General features: G+C 39.1%; 1 protein-coding gene across 1 annotated transcript; it reads left to right on the top strand.

Moving 5' to 3' along the window:
- Positions 1 to 12,254: 12,254 nt before the first annotated feature.
- On the top strand, positions 12,255 to 13,538 carry LOC133835832 (uncharacterized). The gene has a single exon (XM_062265948.1). The coding sequence runs from the start codon at positions 12,255 to 12,257 to the stop codon at positions 13,536 to 13,538; it is 1,284 nt and encodes a 427-aa protein (XP_062121932.1).
- Positions 13,539 to 19,780: the final 6,242 nt, after the last annotated feature.

Below are 19,780 nucleotides of genomic sequence, written 5' to 3'. Positions count from 1 at the left end.
CATTTTGTTTAACTGGCGATAGTCGACACAAATGCGGTTGCTTCCATCCTTCTTTTTGACAACAACTAGGCGGCTAGCAAAATTAGATGTGGACTGCCGAATTACGCCTGTGTCCAGCCACTCGTTGATTTGATGTTTTACCGCTTCAGCCTCGCTAACAGCAATTCGACTGGGTGCCTGCCGAAAGGGCATAATATTGGCATCCGGCACGATCTTGAGTTGAATTGGGCACTCAGCTGTTTTCTCCATCGCATTGAAATTGCCAATCATTGTTTCCACTGCTCCTTTATATTGCGGAGAGGTATCAATATCAGTGTTGGATTCTAAAATATTGAGAATACTTAACTGATTTGATTCTACAGTTTCCTCCCCAGCAGGGGGAGAAAACTCGTAGCCGGCTGCTGTCATCTGCACTCGAAACTTTGCCACGAAGTCGTATCCCAGTAAAGCATCACAGGCGATGGCATCTTGCGGAACAACTAGGAACCTGTGTGTCAGCTGCATTTCGTCGATCTTCACCTCTGCATTGAATTGACCCAAAGGGCGAGTCATACCTCTTCCAAGACCTCGTAGTGTTGAAACGCTCTGCTGTAATTTGACGCCACTAATTTTATTGACCACTGCCTCTTTAATTATTGAGACGTCAGCTCCAGTATCCACTAGCGCCTCTACCACAACGTCACCGATTCGCAGCTTTTTTAGTCGACGATCCTCGTAGACAACTTTCATGTTAGGTGCAGCCTTGCAGTTTCTTGACATGTGCCCGTTTTCGTTGCACCGAAAACACTTAACCTCACTCTGGCAATCTTTTCGAAGGTGATCGTTTGCGCCACAATTAAAACAATGCTGCTTCTTCTCAGTTTTAGGCTGTGCACTGTATTTGTTTTTGCTTGGCTGATTTTGTCGCTTCTCTTCTTTCTCATTCGTTTGGTTACTTTCATAGACCTCATACTTTTCTCTCAATTCTTTAAATGATGAACATCCGTACAAAGTGAATTTAAAGTCACTTTTGAGATTCAAGCCATCTACAACGTACTTTATCACTGACTGTATGTCTATAACTCCACGCGCAGCAATACATTTCATTTGCAGCAGGTATTCGTGAAAACTTTCGTCTTTGTGTTTCACACGCTCAGCTAATTTCCTATTAATTTCGGCGCTTGACACATTTCCCTTAGCAAATTCTTCAATCAACTTTGTTCGCAATGTATTATATTCGAACACTGCGGTTGACTCCAGAAATAGTGCCGCTGTACGAGTCATCTTGGCGCGCGCTTGGACATATTTCTGCTTATCACTGAGTCCGTATGCGTCTGCGTTCAACTCAAAGTTTTGAAACCATGCCACCACTTGCATACTATTTCCATCAAACTCGGGTATAATTTTTGCAAAATTTTCCACTACCAGCTTTAAAACAAAACACACACTAAGAAGTGATATTTGAACCTTCATAATTGTGCAACTAAACTAAAAACTAAACAATCCATCTTTTTGCATTCAGGCTCTCACTCAAATTGTTTCGTCAGCTCGGATTTTTAAGGTTAACAGCTGTACTAGCTGCTGCAGCATTTCATTATTTTCGGTCATTATACTCATTTCTGCATGTGTGGTTTTGCTCTCTTTCTTCTCAGCTTTATTCTCCATCGTCTTTACGCTTTTTCCAGCTTCTTTTTCTTCTGCTATCCTCTGGCGCGATTGCAACGAGTATTGCTGTCTCGCTTGCACTACTGGCGGCTGTTTGGTTTGCTTTTGCTCTGTTTTTTTCGAATTTGTTCCACTCATATACATACATACAGCTCTAACGGTGCTTTTTCCAAGAATTTCACAACCGCTTGCAATTTACGTATGTATGTTGTTGTTGTTTTTTGGACGAGCCTTTTAATTCTGCTGCTGTTTTGGACGAGCCTAGAGAAGACAGCATTTAATTCTGCTGCTGTTGATTAATGAATGATGTTTTGGACGAGCCCCAAATATAAGGCTAATTGCCTTAGTTTTATTATAATATAGTAAGTTATAACGTAAGTTTAAGATAATATAAGTTTAAGATAATTGATTATTGATAATTTTAATACTGCTGAATACTACGACACGCACGGCTGTTCTGCTTTACTGCTGTTCTCGACTACTGCTCTCCTTGTGCTGCTGCTCTACTCGTACTGCTTGTTCCTTCTGTCGACTCCGATTTCTGCTCACGCCGGCTACTCGATACTTCTTCACGTCGACCAATCGATATCTGCTCATACCGATATATCGATGTCCATTCACACCGACTCATCGCCCTTTCCATCTTACATATATATGTATATAATATATGTATAATAATATATGGACATGCAGAAATCTGTTTATCAAAATATTCAAAACCAGGCTTTCAATATATCGGTACAATCACCAACTGGATTTGAATCTTCGTCAACCCAATATTCTAAAGAAAAAGAGAGGAAGGACCAATTAAAAATTACAAAAGATTAAGACATAAAAAGCCGTATTTTAGATAAGACATAAATGCTTTATCCCCACAGGAGCCGAGCCAATACGTTTCATCAGGAAACATTATAACATTTTCAAATTGAGAAAAATTAAAAAAAAATGTAACTAAATGAAAATTTAAAATTATTGAAACTAATAAAACAATAAAAAAATGTAAACAATTTTTAACCTTAACGTTTCAATTAAACTTTCTGCATGTATAATTGGGGTTTATTATAATTTGTTCAAATTTTTAAAATTAGCGGTTAAATTTTTAACAGAATGTAATCAAATGTGCTGATTTTCATTCTGGTATACACCACAAAATTTTTTTTATCTTGTCATCTTGGGTGAATTCTTCCATTCTCTTTTTTGTTTCGTTTTAATTTAAAAAATAAACTTTCCTCTAACAGCATGTGATCATGTGATAAGAAATTCATTGCGACTAACATCAGAAAACCGACCATATTCGTCTTGCACTATGCAACCTATTAGCTTGCCGCCACTTCTTGCACTTATAAAATAGCACTTCTTCGCAAGCAATTTGTCATCAGCTTCGTCTTCATCTTCATCTTCGTTTCAGCTCGCACTATGTTTGCAGCTTTAACCGGGGGATTTAGCATTGAAAACGCCGTGTGCTGGCGAAATTTGGACGAGGACGGGTCCACGTCCATTGATTCAGATGCGTCCGAGTTGCTTGACCTGTTCTGTGTCTGGTCACCTTGCCTGTTACACTGTTGTTTAAAATGTGGAGACTTGGACTGTTTCGAGTTTTACTTTTGATCATTCCACTGAGGCTTCTGTTCCGCTCTGTGGGCTTTTTCTTCTAGGCTTTTAGCAAAGCCGCGAGCGTGTACCTTTCGTGATTTGATTCGACCTATTGCGCAAGAGCTTGAACCGAAGGGAGATCTGTGAGGCTACGCTTGAGCCCTGAAATAAATATTCGCAACGCATCTTTGCGGAATTTTTTGATGTAAGCCCTTACCTAGGGCTAGATCGTAACACATGTTGACTTTGTGTGTCAACAGAGTGATTTTTTTTTCAATCTCATCATAATATTGAAGCAATGGCGTGCCGCCCTGCCTCAATGTATCTTGCTCCTGTTCAATGACATGTGCTTGTCACTGTATCTAAAGTCAAGGCGATTTATGATTGCCTCGAAGTTCAGAACCGTACCAAACGATGCAAGAACTGCATCGACAGGGCCTCGAACCTTACTTCTAATTATGATTACTGCCTGGTAATGGCGTGAGCTGCCATTATACGTCTTGAAAATGTGGTAGACGGCTAAAGCCGCATGTCTCCAAGAGACATATAGTTTAGTGTTGGATGCCAACTTTCTCAGTTGGTACAGAAATGCTCCCGTAACACTTGTATTTTGTGGTTTAATTATTACACGCGGGTTTATATTTATAATATAATTAATAACTTTATTAATTTTCGTTTAATTCCGCTATGAGTCGTGATCAGCTTAAGACTAACATATAATCTAAGCTTTCGAAAATGCGAAGTTCTGCGAGGTAAAAGCTCATTTATACAGCATGTGTTTATACATATAGAATTGCAGGGTGTATGTTTATAAGTATAGATGACACCACGCGCGCAAGTTTCGACAATATATTTGTTGAAAATTAATTGTATCTTACAATATTTCTATCGAGCTTACATATTAACGTCTTGGTGGTTATATATTCGTTTACCTTGCTCTTTATAAATTTTATGATTTGGGTTATCGACAGATACGATATAATTACCCTCCTGGTCATAACCTTCGATACGTTTATATTTTGGTTGTGATTTACCTACTTTATTGTTTTTGACAAAATCATTCTTAAAATTATCATTAGGTTCTATAGGTTGTTCTTGAATGTCTTCAGAAGAGAGTAACTCATTTAGAATATCCATTGGCCTAATGTTAGTTGTATTATGGATTGTGTTGATGTATGATATTATAGCCTTTAAAACTTTGTCTTGCACGTTATCTTTATTGTTAGGATCCGCATTGAATAACCGTATGTGTTCGTTTAAACTTAGACGAAGTCGTTCAATATCTGAATTTCCAGTTTTTTTGTATGGGGTTGTGAAATGGATCTGGACATCATTGTCCTGGAGGTATTCCTTAATTGTTAATATATTAAATTCGTTGTCCGTAACAATTTTCTTAGGTTTTCCTAGATATTGGAGTCTTAGTTTAATTGCGTTAAGCAGAGAAATCCATGATCAATCTTTTAGAAAATGTGTTGTTGCATATTTACTTAATTTATCGATTGTAATAAGGTACATGATATTTCGTTGCGGATACCATATATCCATATGAATTATATCGTTCAGTTTTTCAGATGATTCGGTTATACAATAATTATATCTGATTGGGCGGCGATCATATTTAGCTGTGTTGCATATAGTACAGTTATTAATATATTTTTGAATTTCTTTTAACAAATTAGGGTAATAATATTATATAATTGCTTAATTTCTAACAACATTTCATTTATGCCCCTGTGGTTGTTTTTTAAGTGTTAATTTTCTATAATTTTCAACATTTTCTCTCTATCTGTAGCGTGTTTTAATAATATACATGATTTCAGTACTCTTAAATTTGTATTGTTGTAGAAGTATTGTCTATAGTTTTCTTGAAACATTAAATATAATTTTGTGTCTTCGCAATAAATTACAAGTAGTCCATTTTCGGGTATTATTTCTTGCATGACTTTTAGCAATTTTTCGGCATCGCCTTTTGTTGTGTCTAACTTTCTTTTTGTACAAGATCTTTGTGGTTCGTGAATCATTTTCACCAATGCACATTGGGCCAGCGAGCCGATTTTTCGACGAAAATTAAAGTTTGAAAGTTAGGTTCTTCAAATTTGGGACATATTATAGTTTCGATGCACATAAAAATATATCTAAGTTTCAGACCGATCTGACCATATGAGATAAGTTTCCTCTTATTGATACTTGTACGGTAATAAATAATGCTAGCACTCGATAAATTCAACAAATGTTTTTAATTAATTTTTTAACACTTTACCTTAATATTAATAAGTAAAAAATAACAATGCATTCAAAATGACTATAAATAAGTATTTTTCATTTAAAAATATTCATAGCAGTCGTCTTCTACATTAATTTCTATTGAACACGGATTTTCAAGTCTGAATCTGAATCACTATCACTATTGCTAGCATCAAATTCGGAAACATATTACAAGTATATAGCAAGTTTGGTGATTCTGTGATTCTGTGACGTCTGTGGTAGGGGTTTATTTATTGTGCTGACCCAATTTCAATGTTAAGTATTATTTGAATTTTAAAAATATTTAGACATTTTTTGGTAATTGGGATAAAGTTTCGTCTGCTTTTGCGCTATTGGAGCTTGAAATTCTACTGAGGCCATCCGCCAGAGCGTTTTCTTTCCCTTTGATGAAGCTTATATCGAAACCAAACTCGTTTGGTTCTTTTAAATTGTTTAACCAAACCAAAGGTTTATGGTCTGTTTTTATAACAAATTTCCTTCTGTACAGGTAATGCTTAAAATATCTAGTTGCCCAGTAAATGGCTAGGAGCTCTTTCTCGATCGTACTATAGTTTAGTTCGTGAGTTTTGAGCATTCGACTCGCATAGTAAATGACTTTATCGTCTTGCATTAAGACGGCTTCTAACGCATAGTTGCTTGCGTCCGTGACAAGAGTAAATAGTTTTTTAAAGTCGGGTATACTACATTTGGTTCGCTTGTGATTAGTAATTTAAGTTTATCAAATGCCTCTACGAAGTCTTCATTTTCTAAGTTTACTCTCGAATTTTTCTTCAAATATTTTATAAGGGGCTGTGCAATTTTTGAATAATCTTTTATCTTTCTCTCTTTTTGATTTGATGGTAATTTGATTTTGTTAATTGCTTCGATTTTGGTTTTAGTAAGTTTTAGCCCTTCTTGATTCACTATGTGCCCTAAAAACTCAATCTCCTGTTTTGCAAATTGACACTTGTCAATCTGGAGTTTTAGGTTTGATTTCAATAGACAATCAAATATGGCCTTAATATGTTCAACATGTTCTTCTATACTCTTAAAAAAAAAAGAACACCGTCCATATATACCAAGCATATGTGTCCTATGAATGGCCTAAGTACATTATTCATAAGGCGTTGGAATGTGGACGGAGCGTTTCTTAATCCGAATGGCATACGCAAGAATTCGTAGAGCCCACTGGATGTAGAAAATGCTGTCTTATGTACGTCATCCGGATCCATCTCGATTTGATAAAACCCTTTAGCAAGATCTAAGCTTGTGAAAAACTTACATTCACCTAATTTGTCAAAAATCTCGTCAATATTGGGTATAGGAAAACGATCCTCGATTGTCTCTTTATTCAGTTTACGGTAGTCGATAGCTAACCGCCACTTCTTGAGATTTGAAGCATCTTCCTTCTTCTGGATAACGGGCTATTATATGGACTATTAGAGTGTCTAATTATTTTTTGCTCGAGCATCTCGTCTATTTGTCTGTTAACCTCCTCAGTATGGATCTCAGGATATTTGTAAGCATTCGAGTAACATGGAATATCATTTCTTGTTTTAATGCTATGTTTGACTTCGTTAGTAAAGGACACATTTTGATAGTTCCTATAAAAGAGGCAATCATATTCATGTACAAGCTTTTCTAGCAAAGCTTTTGATTCTTGATTGATATCGATTTGGGTTGAGTTATTAAGAGTTATAAATTTGTGGATTATATTAATGTCATCTTGTATAAAAATTATACAAATTATTAATTATTAACTTCCTGTTAGGATAATCTACATATGACGGCATTTAAATCGTTTAGAAGATTTCCTCCTATTAGACCGTCGAAATTTTGATGAAAATTATATTCGAAGAATACACACCAATAGTTTTTTATATTAAAATTGATTGAAATCTACATAGTTTTTTATTTTAATTTCGTTTCCTCGAGCTCGTATTTTTATATCATCATTAGATTTCAATTTTGGGTTACAGATGGTTTCGTTAATGATGCTGAACTCTGCTCCAGTATCTATAACAAAAAGTAGTGTCCCAACGTGAGTTTTAATTTCTATATTTGACCCTTCCGATTGAAAATTTCCACTCGATTGAATTATTTCCATTGGTTCCGAAGACAGTTTATTTTGTCCAGAGGACTGGGTGTTTCGGCTACTTGTTGACATTTTTGAGCATGCGCTAGCTGAAGTGTCTTTTGCCTGTTTTTGGCTATATTGGAACCTTGAGTTGGTACTGAATTTATTATTGTGGTCACAGGTAAACTTTAAATAATTTAAAAAAATTTTAAAAATCGGCAAATTTTTGAAAAATTAAAAAAATTCTAAATTGTAAATTGAAATCGGTCAAATTTTAAAAATTTTAAAAAATATAAAAATCGAAAAAAATTATTTGAAATTGAAAAAATTTTAAACATTTTTCAATTTACAATGTAAAAATCGGCAAAAATTTGTAAATGAAAAAATGTTAAAAATCGACAAAATTTTAGTGAGTGAGTAGAGTGCAAGCAATAGGAAGACGCGGAGGTGTTAAAAATAATTTGAACAAAAGAATAGCACACATTAAGTGGCTGTTATTTACCAAAACACCGCCTCCCGCGTGTTCATCTGCACAAAAGTTCCAGGCCGAGCTTGATTTTTTGAAAACAAGCCTCACAGAAAGACGCCCAATTGCCGCAACTCACTCACATAAAATACAAAATATAAGCAAAACAATAACCAAGTCTCAACCACTGCCAGCAAAGAAGATACCGGCTCTGGAGAAGACATGCCCAAACGACTCCGAGGGACCACTAAGCTCACCGCATTGTGAGTACACCTGTGCTGCCAGCAACGGTGCCCCTACGCAGAAGAAATAGCAGCCTGTGCAGCCAGCACCGGCCACGTGTAGCGCAACAAGCTACACCCGGAAAGTGAGCCGACAGCGCTTCTAAGAGCGCCCACCGATAATAACGTTTTTTTTGCTCTCCAATGCACTGCGATGCATAAAATTTAATTGTAAAATAAAAAGTGTAAAATTGTGCGGAAGAAGATCTGCCCAATTAGAGTGCAGCCTGTAAAGCTACACAAAGACTTGACGGGAAATAAAGTTTAAAAAAAATCGAATTCATATAAAACAAATTGTACAAACTGCATAATAGATGCTGTTGGCGGGCGAACTAAATTTTCTACTGGGGCTTTGCCAGCGCATTTCCTACTGGGCATTTGTAATCGGTGATTCTCTTTTGCGCATTGGAATTTCACCGTTACGTTCGCTAGAAGTAGCAATGCAGCTGCAAATTTCGGCAGCGTGATTTACTTTGAATTTGTATTTGAGCCCAAGCAGAGGCAAATAATTGTTAACAATAAAATAGGGATTTGAAGGAGTGCGCAGAGCACGAATGTAAGTAAAAATATGAAATTATAATGAAATGTACGAAATATAATGATAATAATAAAGATTTCAGCAAATTTTGATCCACTACAAGTTGTTGTTTTCGAGTAGTGGATTGCTCGAAGTACGAGCAACGGCACACCAACCAAGGCACGGATCCGGTGCCAACATTCTGAAATATTCTTGCTAAGACTCGAATATTCAGTCTTATTTTGGAATATCAGTCTGAATCTGGAATAATATCAGTTTTTTGGAGATAAACATATTGTGTGTGGAGCACTTTGAAAGTTTGCAATTGGAGTCGTGACATAACCTCAACCACGACTATGGCAAATCGGGAGGAACACGTGCCTGGAAAAGAGATGACGAGTGATGGTCAGCAATTAGATGGAGCTGCTCCTCAAGATCCAATTGGACCTGCCAATGGTTTACATGAAGCCGTTAATGTGCAGGCAGCTGTCGCGGGTTTTGAGCGCAATGGAGCAGCAAATATAGGCCGCTCATCTTCGTCATATGGAATCAGCACATCGTCGAGTTCATCAACTCCTATCCAGCATAAACCGGCAAACACACAAATGTACTTTGATAGTTCGGGATATGGCACGGTGGTCAACAAGCTCCATATGGATTCATCTCGTGGAGGATTGTCAATGCCATATCAAGCGAACACTGCAGCAGCAATGGGTGGTATAATCAATGGATTGCCACAGCCGGGATCAATGGGATTGCCCAGTAATCTTCAACAACCAAATGACATGCACGCTGCCAATTCATTGGCTAGGAGTGGGCCTTTGACGGCCGCTCAAATTAGTGCACGACATGTCATCAGCCGAGATCTACCTACTTTCACTGGAAAGCCTGACGAATGGCTGCTGTTCATTAGCAATTATGAGCAGTCGACGGAAAGATGTGGATTCAGTAACGAGGAAAATCTTATACGCTTACAGAAGTGTCTTAAGGGCCAGGCACTGGAAGCGGTACGCGGAAAATTGATGGTGCCAGATACAGTGCCGTATGCAATTGGAACATCAAGAATGCTGTATGGCCGACCAGAAATAGTACACGCCGCGTTACAAGGAAAATTGAGAGATGAGCCAGCGATAAAGGCAGATAATTTGGACTCCGTCATTCGACTAGCCCTTGCTGTCCAAAATTACTGCGCAACTATGTCTGCATTGGGTCTTCATGACTTTTTGCATGATCCTGTCTTGTTGAACGAATTGGTCGCAAAGATGCCGAGCAGTATGAAGTTGGACTGGGGTCGATACCGATTGGCAAATCAAAGCGTCAACATGGCCACATTCGACAATTGGCTTTTCAATGTGGCAATGTGTGCCAGTATGGTAACTCCGTATGATGTCGGACGAACGACCTCAGCCAAAGCTTCAAAAGAAAGGTTGTTTGTGCACAGTGTTAGCGACAACAATGAGACTCAACAGCGACAGCATCATGGAGAATCAGAGAAGACTACATGCCCAAAATGTGGAGGCACGCACCGACTGTCGGAATGTGTCGACTTTCGAGCATTGAACGTTAAACAGCGCTGGGAGTTTGTGAAATCGAAACGGCTATGTTTCTGTTGTTTCTGGCGGCATCTCGTACGAAACTGCAAAGCTAAAGAAACCTGTGGCGTCGATGGATGCAAATCAATTCACCACGTACTACTGCATACCGCCGCAGGCAATGATGGCAGAAAGCTGACTGGGCAAACAGTGCCTCGATCTGCCAACAAGGAGGAGTCTTCAATCATGTTTCATGGAAAGACGGCGAGTAGCCCTCTCTTTCGCTATATCCCGATAACGATCCACGGCAAATCCAAATCTGTGAAAACATTTGCTTTGGCCGATGAAGGAGCTGCTTGTTCTTTAATTGAAAGATCCTTGTTTGACGAGCTCGAGCTAGAAGGACCGGCAACTCAATTGTGCCTGAAATGGACAGGCGATGTTTCTAAGGTTGAAAACAATTCGCAATCGTTGGACATCACGATCAGACGAGTATGGAATGGCTTGCGAACAGATCTCGACCTGCAATTATTGAGTCTCGGAGTCACCTCTGTACGTTGCCTATACATCCCTATTCCAACGTACGAGCACGAATCCTTGGCGAGTTACGTTTTGACGATGACATAGCTGAATATCCCGAGGCCGTAAAGCCATTTGCGGCAACATCGTCGATGACTGGCTTCAGTCTGTGGACTCAGTAGCTGAGATGACAAAGCTGGCCCAGGCTGTAAAACTAATTCATGCTGATGGAGGATTTGACATGCGATATTGGACATCCAATTCTCAAACAGTGGTCTGTGCTCTTGAGAATAGATATGACATGTTGGACAAGCCAATTTGTTACCCAGACGTTGGTACGGAAAAAGTTCTGGGCATGTGGTGGCCACCTGGAGAAGATTGTCTAACGTTTATGGTGAAGCCAGATACGATCGCAAAGGCTCTGGATGGTCGGCCAACTAAACGCCGCGTCCTGAGCATGATTATGACCATATTCGACCCCCTTGGAATTGTTGGATTTTTCAACATACGCGCAAAAATCATTCTGCAAAATATATGAAGGAGTGGAGTCGGATGGGATGAGCCGCTTAAAGAAGAAGACGAGGCAGACTGGCGTCATTGGTTGGATTTGGTGCCAACGTTAAACAATCTGCGTATAGCCCGATGTTTGAAAGGAGTTAGTGCAGCTAGATGTCTGGAAATGCATACATTTGTAGACGCAAGTGTTAATGCATACGCTGCAGTCGTATACATCCGTGCTGAAGTAGACGATCAAGTTCATTGCAGCCTTGTAGCGTCAAAAACAAGGGTTGCTCCATTGAAACCAATTTCGATCCCTCGCATGGAACTCATGGCTGCTGTTTTGGGACTGAGGTTGGCCAGATGTATCGAGTCTGAAATGTCAGTACACGTTGACAAGAAAGTGTTCTGGACAGACTCTAGAGATGTTCTATACTGGATACGTTCGGATGTTCGTAAATTTCACCAATTTGTTGCACTCCGCATTGGCGAAATCTTAGAAGGATCAGATGTGAGTAACTGGAGATGGGTCCCGTCAGCGCAAAATGTGGTCGACGATGGTACCAAATGGACAAGAACGCCTGTCATTAACGAAGCGAATAGGTGGTTCAGAGGGCCTCAATTTCTATATTCGGATGACTCTCAGTGGCCGCAGATGAACATTCATGCGAGCCAACATAGCCATACTATTCTGCAACACGTCGAAGAGCAATTGGAAGCCATGTCACCTTTGAGCTGTATCTCACCAGACCCAGAAAGATTCAGCAAACTGGAGAGATTAAGAGCCGCACAGTTGCGAGTATTGGATTTCTTGCGATCTATTGTCAAGAAGAGCATGGGATCGGAATTAAGGAAGTTATTATTACTTGAGCGGCCAATCGAGATGGATATCATTCTAATACGAGTGTGCCAGGAAACCGAGTATTTCAGCGAGATGAAATGCTTGAAAACGGGAAGCAGTATTATGGATCGGAAGAGCAAGCTATTCAAATGCTCTCCGTACTTGGACGTAGTGAGCATACTGCTCGTCAAGGGAAGAATCGACCTAATAGGAGTCGAAGTAAACCTAAAGCGACCCATAATCCTACCAAGAAGACATCGATTTACATTTCTGCTGGTTGAGTCGTGTCATCGCCGGTACCATCATCTGTACGACGAGATCGTGGTCAATGAACTACGGCAAAAGTTCCTGATATTTGGTCTGAGAGCCTTGGTGAGAGAGGTTTCTCAAACTCATCCAGCATGGATGAGGCGCGCGCGTCCTAGGCCTCCAGAAATGGGAAGTCTACCGCGCGAGCGTTTGGCGCACCACATGGCGCCGTTCACCTATACAGGAGTGGATTACTTTGGGCCCATCGACATCATCGTTGGACGACGGCACGAGAAGCGCTGGGGTGTTCTGTTCACATGCCTCACAATTCGTGCCGTACACCTGGATATCGCAACGTCACTGTCAACCGACTCTTTTCTTTGTATTCTAAAGGCATTTATAGCGAGACGTGGTTGCACGCGACGAATGATGTTCGATAATGGAACTAACTTCCGAGGTGCGAATAGAGTGTTAAAAGATGAAGTGGAGCGTATATTGACCAGGGATGTGGAGACCAAATACCCAGAAATGGAGTTCATGTTCATTCCGCCAGGCTCACCGCACATGGGCGGTGCATGGGAAAGATTGGTAAGCTCAACAAAGTCCATTCTAACGGAGATCTTGCCGCACATATGTACATATGTACCACTGGATTCGGCAGACTCAGAAGCGCTTACACCGAATCATTTCCTCTTGGGCCACTCTAGTGGAATTCGTGAACGAGACAGCGAAATCCATAACGGTGACAAGCTTGCCAAAGGATTCAGAATTTCGAGCCAGTTAGCCGATCAGTTCTGGAAAAGATGGATTCGAGAATATCTGCCAACGCTTACGCGCCGTACCAAATGGTTCCAACCGCCGCCAGATTCGATCGCCGTGAATGACATTGTTGTTATCGCAGATGAGAATGGCAAACGAAACAGCTGGCCCAAAGGAGTTGTGGTAGATGTTCACCGATCGAGAGACGGTCAGGTACGGAGTGCCGTAGTGCGCACTCCAGAAGGTATTGTGACTCGCCGCGCCGTAAAGCTAGCCAAATTAGATTTGAAAATTGGTAATACACAACGCGAATGCTAGTGAATTACGGGGTGGGGAATGTTGGCAGGCGAACTAAATTTTCTACTGGGGCTTTGCCAGCGCATTTCCTACTGGGCATTTGTAATCGGTGATTCTCTTTTGCGCATTGGAATTTCACCGTTACGTTCGCTAGAAGTAGCAATGCAGCTGCAAATTTCGGCAGCGTGATTTACTTTGAATTTGTATTTGAGCCCAAGCAGAGGCAAATAATTGTTAACAATAAAATAGGGATTTGAAGGTGTGCGCAGAGCACGAATGTAAGTAAAAATATGAAATTATAATAAAATGTACGAAATATAATGAAAATAATAAAGATTTCAGCAAATTTTGATCCACTACAAGTTGTTGTTTTCGAGTAGTGGATTGCTCGAAGTACGAGCAACGGCACACCAACCAAGGCACGGATCCGGTGCCAACAGATGCATTAACCTGGGTAAAATTTAAATTAAAAACAAGTAAGAAAGCTACAGTCGAGAGTGCTCGACTGTGAAATACCCGCTACCCATTTTGAATAAAAGCAAAATATTACGGTAATAATCTCAAAATATTAAAAATAAATATGCATGTATTTTCGATCGGGATTTGAACTCAAGCACCACCGACCGGGTGCTTAAAAAAAAAAAAGTTTGTACTTCGAGCGGGTTCGAACCCGGGCACCACAACATGCGCGGCTTGCATTCTACCACCTGAGCTATCGCATTGCTTATGGACCCACTGTGCATACAGATGCTAATATAGACGAGCATGTATATACGTATACGCATACATATATAGCAGGCGGTTTTGCTCATACAAAATATTTTTTTAATAATACGATTAAAATACGATTAAAAAAAAAAAAAAAAGTTTGTAGTATACTTTATAGGGTCGGAGATGCCTCCTTTTACCTGTTACATACATTTCCTGCCGGCACAAAGTTATAATACCCTTCCACCCTATGGGTAGCGGGTATAAAAAGGCAAATTTTAAAGTAAAATAATAAAAAAAAAATGTTTGCATGAAAGAAATAAATAAATAAAAACATGTATGAATATAAATATACATGTATGAAAGAAAAGGAAAATAAATGAAAAACCTAAATAAAAATAAAAACATGAAATATATATACAAATGAAAGTTTTCAATTGAGTAGAACGTATACACAAAATTTCTTTTTCAACTTGTACACTAATGAAAATGATACTCTGACTAGCAAAACGAATGATAAACAAAATAGATGCAGTCAGAGAATCAAATATAACATAATACCTCAAAATGGCCCAGGGCTTTATCATTTAAGAGTTAAAAATAAATATTCATATGGGCTTAGTATACATTAAAAGAAGTTAAAAGAAGGCAGTAAAAACAATTTGCACCACATAGTGATTAAGTAAACGTATGATAAAGAAGAAAGGGAAGAACAAATAAAAAATATATATATATATATATCACAAATCGTATATAATGAGAACATTCACTAAGAACAATTTAAAAAAGTCTTAAATAAGTACATATGTATGCAATATCGAAAGGATATATATGAGAACATACGATCTAAACTTCTCGCCATAGAAATTATGCTGGTATTCAATGAAAATTTAGAGGAAATTAACTACAAAGTATTCAAATACTAAAACTCAAAACATAAAATCACATGCTTGTTCATAGTATGGAATGGCCAGAACAATCTGAGCGAATCCTAAATATAAAAATTAAATTCGAAAAAGCTTATAAATGCTTAACACAGAATAGACAAACATATAGGGACACAGTCGATAGACATGCTTTAACATTAGTCGATTGCTTTAATGACGCCAGACTAATAATATATGAGCATAAAGACGTATTAACCAATGAAGATTGGTCAGAAACGTCAAGACTACTGCTAAGATTAAGAAATAATCTTCAAAACATAAAAGAAAAGCATCATCTTAGCTTAACTGTGCCCTCTATTCTAAACACGCCAGTAAAATTTGAACTCGGCGAAGAACAAGCTAATCGGAACATTCAAGTTCAGGACGAAGACTTGGCAAGTCTAACTATTCCAGCCATTCTAATGTCTCACGTAGACAATTCGGATTCCGATACAAATTAAAGTGTAGTGGAACGTAAATACCAGTTTTCGATGGTAAAGCTGAAAACTTAACAACTTATAGATGTACTATAAATAATAGAATCAATTGAGGGTGAACACGAACAATTAGCAGTTTGAATAATAAAAACAAAGCTAAAAGGTGTCGCCAGAAATATAATCGGAAATGAAACAACTGTAACTGAGGTCATTTCCAGGTTTAAAGAGGCTTAAAAGCAATGTCAAAGGCGATATTGTCAGCAAAACTGATGAACCTACAGCAACGCAATAAAACTGCCAACCAGTATACAAGTTAACAACAATGTTGACACACCAGAAGGTGGCTAAGTGCATCGACACCTGAAATGCACTCAGCCAATTCTGCAAGCTCTGCAAAGTCTGCAGAACATCCGCCACATGCCCTGGGTAGAACATCCGCCACATGCCCTGGGTCAGCACATCGATCGTGGGACACTTGCGCAACGCGGGATCGCAAGCAGCAGCGAGTGGCACATGCCCTGTGTCAGCACAATATCCATCGTGGGACACTTGCGCAACCAGCGCCAACGCGGGATCGTCAGCAGCGACGGCAGCAGCGGTAGCGGCAGCGAGGTTTCATTATAAGAATTAGAATTGATTTAAGTTAGTTCCATTTTTGCAACACAATAAAGCAAATCGCTTTTTAATAAATCAAAGTCAACGATTTGTTAATTGGCGCCCGAGCAGGGACCAAGTGAAATTAAAAACAGAAGACTTTCGCGTCGCGTACCAGTGCCTTAAGTAGCCACACAGTGTAACTCGCTATAAGTGTCTTTATAAAAGCCACGACGTGAGTGCGATGTATAAGGAATAAAATCTATTCCTCGCGATTGAACTGTACGATTTCGCTTGGTCAAAAGTAACCGCCGACAAAGTCTGTAGTATCCGTTCGCAGACAACCGCGCAATTCAAAGTGTCACTAAGGATCCCCAGTAGCCGTTACACCGCCGCGCCGCCGCACAGCAATAGGAGGAAAAGGAGCCATCCGAAGGACCAGCGTGGGATAGATTCGCCGGATGTATCTTATCTTGTAAGCGTAGAATTTAAGCAATTAAAGCCCAACAAAAATCACACAAACATAGAAATCTAAGCCAATTTATATGAAAAAAAGTAAAATATAACAGAAAAATAAAACACTGCAAACGCAGTATAACTTATTCCAATCCTACGATTCCTAAGGGACCCTCTAGGATAGAAGGAACAAACCAGCTACTGGTTTTAAAAAAAACAAAAAAGAAAACGAATTCAGAAAAAATTTATAAGAAATATTAAAGAGTTTTTAAAAAAAAAGTTTCTATATCTCTTAAAATTTTGCCGTTCAAATTTCAAATTAAAACACAAAATAATCTCTAAAAAAGTGGTCCGCTTAAAATCAACCAGTGTTTTGCATTGTCCGAATTGAAAAACCTTATCCAATAGACAATGCCTGATTCTTTAACAACAGCCATGAATAACCTCGATTTAGCCGGTTGTTCCCGATCAGGAAAGAACGAACCAACCGCCACCAGCACTCCGGTAACTAGTCCAGAATTAAGAGAAGTTATACTCGCACTGATCAAAGAAACACTCCCATCAGAGTCAACAGCTCATGGCCATGATCACTTTAGTGACATACCTTATGTGAGTCCTGTTGCAGGCCATGACCAAGACAAAGTCCCAGATGTTTGTAAATTGATTAAGGAATTTTCAGGAGATAGAGCCACGTTCAACTCTTGGAAAAAGAATGTTGATCGAATAGTAGGCATGTTCGAGGGGCAAGAAAATTCACACAGATTTTATCTGGTTACTCTTGCCATCCGAACCAAGGTAGTTGGCGAAGCCGAAACTGTCCTTGAATCTTATAACACCCCACTAAACTGGAAGGCAATTTCGAAATGCCTTTCAGCACATTATGCAGACAAAAGAGACTTGAAGACCCTTGAGTATCAAATGTCATTGAAGCAGGGATATTTGACCATTCATGAATTTTACCAGGCAATTTATCACAATCTGTCACTGATCTTGAACCAGATCGGAGCAACGGAGGAATCTCCGGAAGCAATAAGAGCATTAACAAGCGTGTATCGCGGAAAAGCTCTAGACATTTTTGTGAGAGGTCTCAATGGAGATTTACCAAGACATCTTGGTATTAAGGAACCAAGAGATCTAAGCCATGCCTTACATCTCTGTACTTTACTCGAAAACCAAGAGCATAGAAATATGTTCGCACCTAGATCTAGACAAACACCACCGGGTCTACCACCAAGACAATCTTTACCAACTAGCCACAAAATATCCAATAACAATCAAAACAATTGGAAGAGCTTCGACCCTAGACTTTATTACCATCCAAGTGGTAAAACCACCATGAGTAACCCTACTCCACCACATTTATACCAGACATATAGGCAACAACCTCAAATGGGACAAGGGCCTTATCAGACACAGCGCCCGCTTCAAGTCACCAATCCGATTCCACCTCCTCGTCCAACTGGACCAAAGCCAGAGCCTAAGCCAGTACCAATGGACGTAGATCCATCCATTAGGTCAAATAGGATAAATTATATGAATCGTCCGAATAATAACTTCGCGGGAAAAAGACCGCCGCCGCTTTCACAAGCAAACCAGCCTCTCAAGTATCGGATAATGAGTATCCGTCTCCTTATCCTGAGGAGACATCCGAACAAGACTACTACGAAGCTTGGGAACAAAATGGATTAACCAATTCATATGAAGAGGACGATGAGACCAATGAGGGCCACGTTTTAGAGACAGTCGATACTTCCGATATCCATTTTTTAGATTGAACAGTTCTTCGTTGCCTTACTTCAATTGTGCTACGAGGGACGGGAAAATTTTCAAATTTTTAATTGACACCGGTTCTAACCAAAACTATATTCAGACAAATCTAATACAGAATCCGAAACTTAACGAAAAGCCATTTTTTGCAAATTCCGTTGGAGGGCAAACTAAGATTACCCACCACACTCACATTAGTCTATTCAATTGTCCTGATCACCCAATTAAATTCTTCTTATTACCCACTCTTAAAACATTCCATGGTATCTTGGGTAATGATACACTAAAAAAACTCGATGCGGTGATTGACGTAAAGAATGATATCCTGGCTATAAAAGGTAATTATAAAGTAAAGATAAAGCAATTGGCAACCCAGACAGTAAATCATATTAAAATCCGAACAGAACACATGACAGTATGTCAAAAGACATACTCAATCAAATAGTTAAAAACATACTGAACTATTTTCGGAACCTGACGAAAAATTAACGTATACCACTGCGGTACAAGGACAAATCAGAACAAACACAGATCTACCAGCTCATAGCAGACATTATCCATACCCAGCCTCTCTAAGACCAGAAGTCGAGAAACAAATCAATCAGTTGCTCGATGATGGCATAATAAGACCTTCACGGTCACCTTATAATGCCCCAGTATGGATAGTACCGAAAAAAGCAGATTCATCTGGTGAAAAGAAATATAGACTTGTTATAGATTATAGAAAACTTAATGCTATAACAATATCAGATCGATACCCAATTCCAGAGATTGGCGAGATCATCGCTCAATTAGGTAGAAATAAATATTTCACAGTGCTCGATCTGAAAAGCGGTTTTCACCAGATCCCGCTTAATTCAAAAGATATAGAGAAGACAGCGTTTTCAGTAAACGGTGGAAAGTTCGAATTCACCAGACTACCGTTTGGCTTAAAGAACTCCCCATCTATTTTCCAAAGAGCTCTCGATGACATCTTACGAGAACATATCGGAACAAGATGCTATGTCTATATCGACGATATCATAATTTTAGCAAATCTGAAGATGAACACACCCAAGATCTCGATAAAGTATTCTCCACTTTAGCCAAAGCAAATATCAAGGTACAAATCGATAAGTGTGAATTCTTTAGAAATGAAGTTGATTTCCTCGGCTTCACTATTTCTAATAATGGGGTAAAAACAAACAAAGAAAAAGTTAAGGCTATTAATAATTTTCCGGTACCAAAGACCTTAAAGGATTTGAGATCCTTTCTAGGGCTATCAAGTTATTACAGACGCTTTATTCGTGACTATGACAAATTAGCAAAGCCACTCACAACCCTACTCAGAGGAGTTAATGGTCGTTCTTCAAAAAATATCTCTCATAAAGTAAAC

This window comes from Drosophila sulfurigaster, chromosome 2R (genome assembly GCF_023558435.1).
Source record: "Drosophila sulfurigaster albostrigata strain 15112-1811.04 chromosome 2R, ASM2355843v2, whole genome shotgun sequence".
Lineage (NCBI taxonomy): Eukaryota > Metazoa > Arthropoda > Insecta > Diptera > Drosophilidae > Drosophila > Drosophila sulfurigaster.
The sequence above is the reverse complement of the archived record's forward strand: the minus strand, read 5'-3'. Positions and strand labels throughout refer to the sequence as shown.